This window comes from Nannobrachium achirus (genome assembly GCF_963921795.1).
Source record: "Nannobrachium achirus genome assembly, chromosome: 15".
Taxonomy (NCBI): Eukaryota; Metazoa; Chordata; class Actinopteri; order Myctophiformes; family Myctophidae; genus Nannobrachium; species Nannobrachium achirus.
In genome coordinates this window covers 53,986,012-54,001,045 of record NC_137822.1, presented here as the reverse complement: position 1 = coordinate 54,001,045, position 15,034 = coordinate 53,986,012, and the positions used below count along the sequence as shown (strand labels likewise).

Sequence of the window (15,034 nt, the reverse complement as noted above, 5' to 3'; positions counted from 1 at the left end):
TATTTTTTTAATAGTTAAATCATAAAATAATAACACCCAACAATGCGTTACCTCGGTCTAAACGGCTTAATGCATGCGCATGCTTTTATTTCATCATCATGTTGGTGCCGTTGTGAGGCAGAATGAATGCCCTTGCATTCTGCTGCACGTTCCTCCACTCTGCCACCGAAATGTGGAACGCCCTAGACGCCCTCCGTGAAAACATGCTAAATGGCTGGTTTCCCTCAAAACTGGCCGGAGGAACCATCTATCAGGAGACCACAAAGGGCAGATAAATGCAAAATTCCCCACAGGGAGAACGTGTCATTCTCTGCCGTCGTTTTCCTTTTTCTCCTTTGTGCATACAGTGCTTTGTATCTGTTGTTGACATGTATTATTGTGTTATTATTTTAATATACCGGTATATAGCAGAGGTCTTCAACATTTTTAGGCCAGGGACCCCTTAGTTGAGAGAGAGATGAAGCAGGGACCCCCTCTACATATTGTATAAATGCGTGATGCAGATTTACATAGATTCATTGACTTGTTTGACAGCACTGTCATCAGTCTATGTTGGCTTTGTGTTTTTAGTTAACTTGACCTTTAACTCTTTACTCTTTTTTTACCTCTACACTAAACCTGTTTGCCGAAAATAGCCGATCTACAAGCTCTCAACGCCTCACAGCGCGAGCTTGTAGATCTGCTATTTTTGGTTAAAGTTCTCCTCAGAATAGGGATGCGAGGGTTCAAGTTGTTCATTTACAAGAATGATCCTATCACACAAAGATTTGGTGGCCCCCCTGTAGTAACTCTGACGACCCCCTAGGGGTCCCGGACCCCCTGTTGAAGACCCCTGATATATAGTGTATATCGTCACTGTCTGCAGTGGCGGTTGGTACGTATATTGCGCCCTGTTCCAGATAGTATAGCGCCGCCCTATGGCCGCGCAAAGCGCGGCCGGAAAAATCGGTTATTTGCGGGCAAATTATGCATTTTTTCAAGTTAAAAGCAGTTCGGTTCTACACGGCGGCAGAACCATTTTGGGCTTAATATAATAGGGTTTATAAAAGCATGATCTGACTGTCTTACCTTGGGCTGATCAGGAGAATTATTCTTTCACAGTCACGCACAGTGAGACAAGATCCTATATCCTGGCTGATAGCCTGAGGTCTGTGTTAAGTCAGGAACAACATGATCCTCTCCATGTGATGTTTCAGGGCAAGCATCTACCGGTATATTATAATATCTAGTCATATCCATAATAGTGAAGACGGAGACGGAAGACATGCTTTGTTGTTTTCAATTTACTGGCGCGTGGATATGACATCACATGGAGGGGAGGGGGGGGGGGGGGGGGGGGGCGGAGTAGCCAGCCTCTATCTACCACCCATAGAGTATATATAAAAGCTACCACCAGGTGGTGTTGTTGTATTCGGTCTGGTCCATGGTCTGGTCTAAACAGAAAAGGAGTGTTTGCAGGGCCGACCGTCACCCTACTTTTTCTTTTTTTTTCTTCTTCTTCTTCTTCATGCGCCCCCCGCAAAGTGGCGCCCTGTGCAATCGCACCGCTAGCACCCCCTTGCGGCCGCCTCTGACTGTCTGGCCAAAACCTCTTAACTCAACTTTTGAGGTTTTTGATTTTTTGCCATAAATCAGGGCTATTGAACACCCTTTACATCTGAGTGTTGGTTAAAATAATACTGAACCAATAGAAAGTAAGTATAGTAAGTGCTTGGGACAAAACCTCCTAACTCCACACTTTCTGCCAAACCAGCTAACTCCACCCGATTGGCCCTCTCTTTGTTTCATAAATATGTGCTATTGAACACCCTTTACGTCTGTGTGTTGGTTAAAATAATATTGAACCAAGGAAAAGTAGTAAAAAGCCCTTCGGTCAAAACCTCCTAACTCCACTTGAGCTCATTTTCACGAAAGTGAACATTTTGGAGTTAGGAGGTTTCGGCCCGACAGCAGAGATATATATGTTGATGAATTGATATCGTTATATCGTCCTCCGTCAAGCACTCAATTCACCTTTTATTTGCAGAGCTGCATATCCGGTGCCATTTAAACCCTCTATAATTGGTAAAAGATACTTATAATATAAGTACTTGATACAGTCTTTTTTCACTCTCTATCAAATGTCTTAAAAAAATTGCAGATCTTCAAACTCACAACGCATCGCAACGCCATGCGTTGTGAGCTTGTAGATCTGCTATTTTTTGGCAAATGTTCCGCGAACTTCCGCCCCAGGATAATATCGTAAATCGCGATTTCTTTTGAAATTTTCGTATCGTATTCATCCCATCCCTAGTGAGAAGTTCAGTCATCCGTGAACTGAACTTCCGCTGCTCCTTCACGTGTAAAGGAGCCAGCTAAGGTGGTTCGGGCATCTATAGTACGGATGCCTCCCGAGCGCCTGTCTGCCTCGCTGCGCGTCCCGCTGGGAGGAGACCCCCGGGGCAGACCGAGGGCCAGATGGAGGGACTACATTGCATTTATCATTTTAAAAATGATTTAAACTAGCGAAAACAGCCGTTCTACAAGCACACAACGCCTCGCACCGCGAGGCGTTGTGTGCTTGTAGATCTGCTGTTTTCACTACCTTTGTGCGACGGCCTTGTATGATGAAGCAGGGCTTTACTTTGCGAAAAAACATACACATTTGAAACTTGGAGATACGAGGTTTCTGCCCGACTGTCTGACCAAAACTCAATTTTTTTTAGGTTTTTGATTTTTTTGGCATAAATCAGGGCTATTGAAGTATTGAACACCCTTTACATCTGAGTGTTGGTTAAAATAATATTGAACCAATGGAAAGTAGTAAAAAGTGCTTTGGACAAAACCTCCTAACTCCACACTTTCTGCCAAACCAGGGGGACTACATCAGGGGTTCCCAAACTTTTTTGTCTCTAGGGATGTGGTATCGGTACTCGCAGTATCGGTACTCGCCCCGATACCGGCCTATTTTGCTGTACTCGTACTCGTCCGATATTATTGCTCACGGCAGCACCAGATACCATTTTGTTTCATAAATATGTTGGTAACAATATATCAAAAGTCCTAAGATGCAGTTGTGTGTGTGTTAGTTCAACTAATGAACAGTGTTTTCACTTCTCTCACTCTAGGCATGATAACATAATTATTTAAGCATTTTATTTTGGAGCGCCACGCACTATTTAAGCACTAATTGCGACTGTAGGTCGCACTTACTACAGAAAGCTGCTCGAGGTGTCTGTCCGTCCGTCCGTCCGTCCGTCACACACGTCACACGTCACACTTTTGCCCTGCTCATATCTCCGCAACCGTTGCCCCGATCCATGCCAGATTTTGCACACACACTCCTTACCTGCCAAACTACAACCTCCAAGGACCCCCGGAGCTCCAGGGACCCCCAGCTCCCTCGGGGACCCCCAAGTGTAAAAAATGAGCACATGTGCAAAAATTACCAAATGACCACCCCAACGGGGCTGCTCACGGGGTATTCCCGGGGACCACCCACTCCTGGTGCTCCAGAACGGATGCAAAAGTGGTGGCGCCCCCAGTGGAGGACCCCCTGCCACTGCAGCTCACATAAAATGCCGTAACTCGGGCTAGGAGCGACCGGGAGAGCCGGGGCCGGTACCTATTCGTCCGCCTTGGCGGCGCGGAGACCCCACCCCTCATTTCTCACATGGCCCTCTAGCGCCACCATGAGGCCGATTCAGATTTTGCCCTAAAATCACGAAAATCACTACACAGTATGTCTACACTCATGTCATCAACATGCTCAGGAAGATTTTGGAAAAACACATTTTTGCTCTATTTGTGGAGATAAGTGACCTACGGTCGCTTATCTCCCGATTAGGGAGTCTTACTGGTTTACGCACAGAAACTTAACTTACAGTATTGGTATTCGGTATCGGCAAGTACTCAAATTAAGTACTCGTACTTGTACTTGGTCAGCAAAAAAGTGGTATCGGGACATCCCTACTCAGGGCACTCCATCAATATTTTTTTTTAATCCGAGGCACCCCTACATTATAATTTTCACTCCCAGCACCTTATATTTATAGCATATCGTCGTTGTCGGGTGGAAACCTTGTATGTCCAAAACCGTTTGTTTTGTATTTATCATCTATAAAATGTACTAAACTAGTGAAAACAGCAGATCTACAAGCACACAACGCCGTTGTGTGCTTGTAGATCAGTTGTTTTCACTAGTTTTGTGTGACAGTCTTGTATGATGAAGCAGGGCTTTGCTTTACCAAAACACGTACACATTTGAAACTTGGAGATATACGAGGTTTCTGCCCGACAGTGACGATATATTTTAGTGATTATGTTGCGAGGAAAGCATTGAGATAATAGCCATTTTGATTAGAACTGAAAATATAATATAAGGGGGCACGGTGGCGCAGTGGTTAGCACTTTGCCTCACAGCTAGAAGGTCCTGGGTTCGATTCCCGCCGGGGGACGCTGTGGGTGCTGGGGGCGTGTTTCTCCCTCCGCGTCATCAGCGCCCACACCCTAGATGGGGTCAGCGATAGGGCCTTTCTGTGTGGAGTTTGCATGTTCTCCCCGTGTCTCCTAGGGTTGATACCCTCACAAAAACATGCAGTAATCCTGGTCTCAATAATGCCTCCCCCTGGCCAGCCGCGGCGCCTGATGGAGGGGAAAGGAACTGGTTGGAATAACGTGTTCCTTCCACACGCTACGTCCATCCCAGGGAAATCCCCCCTGTCAGGTGAAAAGAAACAACTTGGACTACTCATGCATTGAAGGAAGCATGAGGTCAGTCTGTTGTCTCCCCAGGCAGGATTACATAGGCAATTGGCACTGGGTGAAAATGGGTTGCAAAATCGTGGGATAAAAATTAGAGAGAAAAAAAAAGAACTGAAAATAACTTTGTACTTCACGTTTAAAATTATACTAAATATTACTAAATATACTAAATAAATTCCAAGTATTGTCAAATTGTCTCGCGGCACCCCTGGACTGCCGTCACGCGGCACCCCAGGGTGCCCCGTCACCCGCTTTGAAAACCCCTGGGCTACATCTCCACACTGGCCTGGGAACGCCTCGGGATCCCCCAGGAGGACGTTGCTAATGTCGCTCTGGAGAGGGGAGTTTGGAGCTCTCAGCTGGAGCTGCTACCCCCGCGACCCGACTCCGGATAAGCGGTTAAAGATGGATGATTTAGAGAATACGCGTTGGGTATACCGTAGTTGGACATTGCACTTTCTTATTTATTTATTTTTTCGATGGAAATAACAGAAAGGACGGAGCGTGCACGAAAAAGATTTTCACCCTCAGTTTTACACCTGTAAACTGGTGATGTGACAGTAAAGATGATGATTAAGTTGAGAGTCTGGCGGAGTGTGCAACAGCGACATCGGTCTGCACAACGAGCATGCGGCGAATAACCCTCTCGAATCTGGAGTATCAGTGATGCTAGCATTAGTATTATAATAGCATGGAATTATCATCAGTACTAGTTTAGTGTTTGTGAAAAATAGATGGATTCGTTTGATGAGAGTTGGAGAGAGAGAGAGAGAGAGAGAGAGAGAGAGAGAGAGAGAGAGAGAGACTGGAGAGAGACTGGAGAGAGACCGAGGTAGAGAGAGACAGTGTGAGAGAAGGAGAGAGAGAGAGAGAGAGAGAGAGAGGAAATTGCAATTGGCGTCTATGAGTCTGTCACACAGAGACATTTCTGCGTGTGTGTGCTCGCGCGCGCATGCTTGTGTGCGTGCGTGCTTGTGTGTGTGTGTGTGTGTGTGTGTGTGTGTGTGTGTGTGTGTGTGTGTGTGTGTGTGTGTGTGTGTGTGTGTGTGTGTGTGTGTGTGTGAGTTATGATGTTTGTTGTGCGACGTTGAAATATGAACACTTATCCGCGGTGCAATATCACTAAGTGGTGATATTACACACACACACACACACACACACACACACACACACACACACACACACACACACACACACACACACACACACACACACGCACACACACACACACACACACACACACACTTTAAAGTTGTATATCAATTTTTCAATTCAATATGTTTTATAGTGACATCTCTCTCTCTCTCTCTCTCTCTCTCTCTTCCGCAGATGGCCAACATTGCCGCATCACTACGCTACGTCGTCTTGGCAACCGCCGTCGTCGTCTACGCCCAGAGGCGGAGCCAATTGGGTGAGAAACCCATATAAACCCGTTCACTATTAACCAGTGTTTCTCAAATGGGGGTACGTGTACCCCTAGGGGTACGCCGAGGTATTGCAGGGGTTACAGGAGAAAATGGGAATATGTGTTTTACTGTTTTGGGTAACGACAAAACATTGACAGTCTTTGTGTGAACCTTCTTGTCTGTAAATTACATCAACACCTTGACTAGTACAACTGTTATTGAATAGAAAGCAATGTTTATCTGCCTTTGTGCAGTTTTATTTTGAACATTTGGAGCTGGACTTTTGATGTAAATTGTATAAGCAAAATGGTGTAGTCAGGGGAAGGGGGTACTCGGCTTCATAAATCAGTATAAGGGGGTACTGCAGCCAAAAAAGTTTGAGAACCAGTGATATAAACAATAACATCCAGTTTAACCGAATAATAAACAGAAGAAACCAGTATAGACCAGTGTATAGTAGGGCATTCACCAAATATTAGAATATTCGAATATCAAAGTCACTATTCGACGTTGTTCACCGAAGTTGAATATTCATTTTTTTTTTTTTTTTTTTTTTTTTTATATATAGTTTATAAAGCTTGGTTAGATAGGAAGTCATAAGAATTAGTTGTTGGTTCTCAAACCTTTTTAGGCCGTGACCCCCCAAAATAAACATATTTGAACTGGGGACCCCCATCCTGACAAGCACTTGGAATTGTAGGCATTACATTTAATGTGACTCGGTTCCGCAGATAAATATTGTGAAAATAGCAGATCTACATGCTCACAACGCCTCGAGCATGTAGTTTTCTATTTCTAAAAACTAAAAAATGCTATCTAACTTCATGTATGGTCATTGAGGGAAGGGGAGTGTTACAGTAGTGCTATGGGTTTAGGTGGAGTCTGAAGAGGTGAGTCTTCAGTTCACGGTGGAAGCTAGGGAGTGAGTCTGTAGTTCTAAGCGCGACAGGGAGTTTATTCCACAGTTTGGGGTCCAGGAGGGCAAATTGTCTAGAACGAGTGGATTTTTGTCTGGGGGTTTTTAGCGAGCGTTCTGTCAGCATCCCTGTGTTGGCTGATCTAAATTATCACCACTTAAACCCAAATCCATCTCAACAGCTGCCAATGGATCTCCAAGCTCACAATGCATCACACGTTTGGCAAGGCTATGTTGTTGTTTTTTTTGTTTTTTTTCAATACTACTCCACAACATCTCGGATCCAAATATTGTACTTTTACTCCACTACAATTATATGAAAACATAGCTACTAGTTACTTTGCAAATTATTATATTATAAAACATAATGCCTTTAGCCCCGTTTTATAGACTATTTGAAAATAGCCAATCTACAAGCTCACAACGCGCCGCGCTGCGTTGTGACACATTGTGAGCTTATTTCGATGCCATCACTTTCGTAGCCTACTTTTACCCAAATACATTTTGAATTCCGGACTTTAACTTGTAACAGAGTATTTCAATAATGCAGTATTGATACTTTTACCTAAGTAAAAAATCGGAGTACGTTTTCCTCCACTGAGAACGGAGAGACAGAGAGTCAGAAACTAGAAAGCGCTCTATGAGTATGATCACATCAGCTGCAGCCCATGGTCATGATCAAGCCTAATAATTTATCTCCATCCCGCGATGATGTTGCGTGCAGAGAATAGCAGACTTCCAAGCTCAGAGACACACCGGGCACATCCGTGACGCGATGTGAGTGTGTAGGATACTGTATGGCTGAAGCTTGTACAGCCAGCTGTTCTCAGCGCCGCCGTCTATATAATGCTCCTGCGTTCATACTTTATATTAGGCTATAGCCTATATCATTTGAAAAATACCCAGCAGCATTTGGGAAGGCATAGCCTCCCCTAGCCTTCATTACGCGCCGCCTATGGCGACGGGTGAGATGCTATATGGGGCTAAGCTCACAGCAGCAGCAGCACCAGGGACGTGCTGGCCATTGGGAAAAGCGGGACAACTCCCGAACGGCCGGTTCATTCCCGGCCGGTCCAGGCCGGCCATTAGGAAAAAAATAAAAATAAAATGCCTTCGTTCCATTTTGGGGGCTGGGCGGCCAACATGTATATCGTTGTATCTCCAAGTTTCAAAGTTGTACATTTTTTCGCAAAGCGAAGCCCTGCTTCATCATACAAGGCCGTCGCACAAAAGTAGTGAAAACAGCAGATCTACAAGCACACAACGCCTCGCACCGCGAGGCGTTGTGTGCTTGTAGATCTGCTGTTTTCACTACTTTAAATCATTTTTAAAATGATAAATACAAAACAAACGGTTTTGTACAGTACATACAAGGTTTCCACCCGACAACGACGAAATATAACTCATGTAATTGGCCCACTGGCTTGTCACTTGTCATGATCTGAAATGGCAAATCTTTGAGTAGCAGCAGCGCTATAGAGAGAGATCTCTCTCTATAGCACGCAATGAGGGCCTCTACAACTCTTTTTCCCGGGCTGAATCAGGGGCCCAGCATGTCCCTGAGCACCACCACCACTCTGGGGTGGTGGTGGTCCACCGGCAAAGAACCGGTTCTGGTTATTTCTCCCGCCTATGGGATGAACCAGAGGTGAGCTTTTCCACCGAGAACCGGAGTTGTTTCCGAACCGTAAAAGTTGGTTCGGAACTGGAACCACAAAATCCTTGTTTTTTGTGGTTCCAGAACCAAATCCTTGGCTCCGGTTCAATCTGGTGGAAACGCAAGCCGGTTCGCAAGAACGAACTTGGTGGAAACTTGCGTTTCCACCAGATTGAACCATGATTGAACCAGAGGAACCAAGGATTTTGTGGTTCCCGTTCAGAACCAACTTTTACAATTCGGAACCAACTCCGGTTCTCGGTGGAATAGCACACCTCTGGTTCATCCCATAGGCGCGAGAAAGAACCAGAACCGGTTCTTTGCCGGTGGAAAAGGCCCCTCAGTGTCACTAGATGGCTGCTGCGTGCTGCCCTCACTCTCAGCATGAATACGTTGAATAAGCACCTGGTCCTTTAGGTGGGAATACGTTCTCTATTTGGACATTATAGCTACGATAGCATATATGTGGGACTGTCAGTCCAGTATTGTTAAAAAATAAATAAAAACATAATTCTCAAAATAATCTGAGTGGCCAGAAATAATTTCCGAGGGGCCAGTTTTGGCCCGCGGGGCGCCTATTTCCGACCCCTGGCCTACATGAATGATAAGTCCATCACTCGGTTTGCCTCGTGAACTTTAAAACGAATTCCTCTCACATTTTGTTGCTCAATATTGACAACAAACACTACACTTCATCTTCAATACTCTCTTCCACAAACATTCAAGACAGATTATTGAATTATTCCACGTTGAGTTGCACAAGGCACCAAAATATTTGTACTGAAAACAGCTACAGCTGCAAATTCTCGACATAAATGTTTATGAAAAAAGCACAGAAACTTGGATGTCTCAAAAGGTGAAATATTTGCCAGTATTTTGAATTGTACACTCGTGTAACCAATTGCAGTCAATGCAACTAGTGCATCTTCAAACATTAGCTTGTTTCACTCGTGGAGCTATCAATCATTGTAAAACAAAAATATATATGACTGCTATCTCTATGTTGCCAAGACGACGCAAGAAAGAAATCAGGATTTTGTCTTGATAACAGTATCTTTTGCAATAAAAGTGGCCATTCATTCCATGCAATGTAACAAAGGGTCAAACTAGAATACACACAATCCCTCAGCAATTCTTACTGATTCTACACAGCTGTTTCAAAAACGAATTTGCTTTGATTACATGGACTTCTCTCGTGCACATTCACATTCACACTGGAGCGACGGTACCCCAGGAGGTAGAGTGGGAAGTTCCCCGGTTTGAGCCTCATGCTCCAGGCTTTCTGTTGCCTGGTTTTTACCACGGCCTAGAATTATTGAATGCTTTAACCAGTGAAAAATAGCAGATATACAAGCTCGCAGAGCTTGTAGATCTGCTATTTTTGAAAAAGTCGTGAAAATGTGTGCAAATCTTTGAATGTATGTATTTTCAAAGCGAACGTTTGTAACTCAAATTTTGCTTCTGGGGGGGTCCCTGGAACTAAATATTTTGAGATGCGGGTCCGTGGCCAAATACCTATCATTTTGGGGGTCCTTCACATGAAAAGGTTTGAGAACCACTGACATAGTAGTCTCTCAAGAACAGACTAACTGAGCTCCAGTTAAGTGAAAAGGACCTTTTCTTTGACGATGGCTGGCCAGATTGCTGACATAGAAACATAGGGTTTTCAAAAAATCTTAGAAGGATTCAAAAGAATCGGGTCAAAATTCTAATTTTCACGATTTTTCAAAAATAGCAGATCTACAAGCTCGCACTCGGTGCCGCGCTGTGAGCTTGTATATCTGCTATTTTTCAATAGTTAAAGCATAAAATAATGATACACAATACTGTGTACCCATTCTGAATGGGTTAAACTCCAGCATCCGTATTCTTCTGTCACTGTAAAACCCTCTGCGACGCGTCGTGAGCTTGTGGATCGGCTAATTTCAGCGACAACATTTAAAAAGTGTACAGAAATGGTTAGAATTATGTTTTTATGTGGCCACGCCCACCTGTTCATACCTTCTAAGCCGCGGCAGAACCCCCTGAACCCCGGTACTGCCGTGCAATCAGCGTTTTATTTATAAACATATTTTAAAAAACAAACACACCAAATGATAAACAACGCGCGCGGGTCGTTCAGTGCAAGCCAGCAGGACGTGCACACACTACGTGTTTGGGCGGCCACTTACTTAGAAGCTGCTGCTGGCTGTATTTCTGCCGTTCATTTGCATGGAGCGAGATGGGGTTATCCGCGAGAAAAAACAGCGTTCGAAAGTACATTACGTCCTCGTCGCACGCACATCGATCTAATTCCATGTATTCCACTCATTCCGAAGCCTTGATTTCGCCTGTCGTCTGGTCGAAAAAGACGAGGGGATGGGCTAAACCAGGCTGCAGCACACACAGTGAAGGGGAACGTAATGGCCGCTCGTGGAGCCAGTGGCAGAGCCAGCCGATGACGTCATCACGTTTCTGACGTGATCCGATTGCACAACGTCTCTTAAAGAGACAGAGCACGACCTGCGACTGTATTTTTCAAAAAATTATGATTAATTTCATAAATTACGGCGAAGTACGGGAATAGACGATTGGCTGATGGGACCCAGTAGGAAGTCCGAGGGAGTGCGGCCAGGCTTAGAAGGTGTTAAGTACACCTGGTTTTCACCGTAGCACCGCCCACCTGAACCAGTCCCTCCGCCTCCTCCTACAAGGCCACTCAAAACATGTGTTTGTTACGCTCACACCTGGGATGATTGGAGGGGATGATTTTATGATGTCATTAAATCGGGGTATTTCGGGGCACCTTCTGACCTACTGGTCCAGGCTCATACCACATAGGCATCGCCACTATAGGCATGGATGCCTGTCGGCGTCGGCGGTTCGATTCCCGATCTGGACGACCTTTGCCGCATGTCACCCCCATTTCCTGTCAGTCTACTGTTCTATCCAATAAAGGCATAAAAGTAGAAAAATATGTATCTTTAAATCGGGGTATTTCAATTGGGTTACTTCAGCTTTCAGGAAGTAACCACAGCGGAGATATATTTGCATATTATAACCACACCTGGGGGTCTAATTAGAGTAACGTTAACTCCATAGACTCATACGAAACAGGGAAAAAAAGTAGGAAACTATGGCACCACCTCTTTAATGTGGAACGGAAACAGAAAGGTCTCTAGCACGGAGCCCGGGGGGACTCCGGTCAACCAAGTATAGGGATTAAGTGGTTAAGTACCCCTAAGCAAGACACTTAACCCCCCCGTGCGCTCTCTCTGTCTGAACAAGCCACTGCCGGGTCAATGCGGAGAAGCAATTTCCCCTCTGGGATCGCTGCAAATCCTCCTTTATTCATTCACCACTCCGCGGGACTGTGTTCCCAAATTGCTTCCTTCGGAGGATTTGGGATGCATCTTAAATTATGTACGTTTTCTTTGTTATATGCAGAGAGGCCGCAACCACTTACAGTAAGCAAGGCAAACAGGAGGAAATACATCAATCGATGGATAGAATTAGAAATAGTAATAGGTAAACCAACCTATCACCATTCTAACAGTAGACAATCCCAAAAATTGATAATCTGCACATTGGAACCAGGGACGTGCTGGCCATTGGGAAAAGCGGGACAACTCCCGAACGGCCGGTCCAGGTCGGCCATTAGGGAAAAAAATAAAAATAAAATGTCGGCCTTCGTTCCATTTTGGGGTCTGGGCGGCCAACAAAGTAAATCGTCACTGTCAGGCAGAAACCTTGTATCTCCAAGTTTCAAATGTATACATTTTTTCGCAAAGCAAAGCCCTGTTTCATCATACAAGGCTGTTGCACAAAGTAGTGAAAACAGCAGATCTACAAGCACACAACGCCTCGCGGTGCGAGGCGTTGTGTGCTTGTAGATCACCCACAAAACTGTGAAAAGTGATGACTCATCACTAAACCATCGTTTTGTGGGGCCATTTCTAGCCCAAGGAAAGTTTTTTAAATAATTCTATGGGTAATTTTCTAAATAAAGTTTGGTACCCAAGGCGAAAATCCATTGTTAGGTCCTAAAGAAGCCTAAAAAAAAGTTTGACTCTTTTATCCGCTTCGTTTCGATAATTTTGTTAAGCCAACCCTCTACTGGCCTGCTGTGCTGCTGCTGCTGCTGCTAAACCAGGAAGTGAACCGCGGTAGAAAACGAGTGATGAATCATAGCGATTTTGATCATTATAATGCAGGGGTCTTCAACAGGGGGTCCGCGACCCCTAGGGGTCCGCGGAGGTACTGCAGGGGGTCCGCAAAATTATTGCTTGATAAAAAAAAAAAAAAAAAAAAAAGATTTCAAAAAATGATTTTTTTATTTTTTTTGCCATTTTCCACATTTATGTTAAAAAATATATCATGATTCTATCCATTTTGAATAGCTTGAATACATGATTACTATGCAATTGACAGATTGTTGATATTATTGACATTTGTTCTCAGTTAATAAGTAGTGTTTAGAAAGGGTAGTGGTACGGCCCACCCTGCTCGCTGTAACTTGTACTTGTTTAAAATAAAAAATATGTCATAGCCCCGACCCCCCCACCCTACGAGGTGGTAGGGGGTCCCTGCTCCATCTCCCCATCAGTTTAGGGGTCCCCGGCCTGAAAACGTTGAAGACCCCTGTTATAATGGATAAGCCAAAACAAACCAGTTCACATGAACAACACTGATGTAAAATAAGAGATCTGAACGGCTACATATATTTTATATGCGCAAAATTACAATTAAAATGTCATACACTGCGCAAGATTTTCCTAGGATGAAACAATGCGCACGTAGAAAATAGCCAATCTAGTGCTCTACAACAGGGGTTCCCAAACTTTTTTGTCTCAGGGCACCCCATGAATATGTTTTTAATCCGAGGCACCCCTACATTATAACAGTCCAAAACTGTTCGTTTTGTATTTATCATCTATAAAATGTACTAAAACTAGTGAAAACAGCAGGTGTGCTTGTAGATCGGCTGTTTAGACTAGTTTTGTGCAACAGTCTTGTATGATGAAGGAAAATGATGAGATAATAGCCATTTTGGTTAGAACGGACTGAAAAAAAAAGTTGATACTAAATATTTTTTCACGTGTCCAAATAAATTCCAAATATTATCAAATTATCTCGCGGCACCCCTGGACTGCCGTTGCGGCACCCCAGGGTGCTCCGTCACCCACTTTGAAAACCCCTGCTCTACAAGCTCACAACGCACAATCTTTTGTGTCCGCAGGCGGTGCCTTGACGGCCGTGGCTTGTGATTGGCTGAACCACAGATACTGGCGGGGTTTCCCAGGCTTTTTCTTTCTTTCTGAATGAAATGCCTAACATGCCATCTAAATTCCATTTCAGTCTTTTCATAAGCCTGCAAGGTCGTCAAGGCTAGGGCAAGTGCTACGGGCTGTTGTAATATTACAACGTTTGTATTTTATCCAAAAAAAGGTTTAAATCATTTTATTTTAGCTCCCCCTACCACCTAAACATCACCATTGGATTCTATTGTTTAGTATTACAATGCCATTGGCCACAATATTTGCATATAAATACCCCCCACAGGGGCTGACATTCACACCCGCCACACCCTCTGACATTCCAGAGTTTTGACGAACAACATCTCACTTTTTCATGGAAGCTATTCCTCACAAAAACATAAGTAAAATGCCTGTACTATTTTTTTTGGAGATCATTAGAATGTCTAGATTCTAGACATTCTAATGATCTCCTAGATTAGAACATGTACATGTGTTATTATTGTGAAAAATATTCCCCATATGTAAATTAGAGCATGATTTATGATGTATGGCTATAAAACCTTACAAAAACATTTTTTTGAAAAAAACATTACATTTTCCTCTTATTAGGACTCCTACAACACCATCTGATTTTTTTCAATTTTTCATTTCAAGTATTTCTATATTTGGGCCTTAGAGGGTTAATACTGTACCCAATACCAGGGTTTTTCATTGTTTTTACCTCATTTCCGAGGCTCCCTGAACGCACCACCGGTCAAAATGTAATACGATTACTTCCCGTTCGGCGATAGGGTCGTATTTTCTCACCCAGAAGAGAAAAATTACCGGTACGACCGCGGCCACCCGTGCTTTTGTTACAGAGAAGGGGCGTGTTTTGATCAAGAACGTAATCTGGAGTTAGATTATGAGATGCATCCATTTTTGTGTATTTTCATAACATTGGCCTGGATGCATTGTGGGAATTTGAGTTTTTGGTGTTCCCCTATGGAGACACAAAGAGCCTGCTTATTCCCTATGGAGACACAAAGAGCCTGCAGTGTTCCCTATGGAGACACAACGAGTCTGCCGCGTTCCC

General features: G+C 44.1%; 1 protein-coding gene across 1 annotated transcript in view; it reads left to right on the top strand.

Annotated features, from left to right (window-relative positions):
- Positions 1 to 6,072: 6,072 nt before the first annotated feature.
- Positions 6,073 to 15,034, top strand: part of cntfr (ciliary neurotrophic factor receptor) — a gene marked incomplete at both ends in the record, with an annotated part of 73,881 nt that continues 64,919 nt past the window's right edge. Inside the window, one exon of the mRNA XM_080743731.1 lies at positions 6,073 to 6,154. Within this exon, the coding sequence (XP_080599857.1) occupies positions 6,073 to 6,154 (82 nt within the window). The remainder of the gene's footprint in view (positions 6,155 to 15,034) is intronic.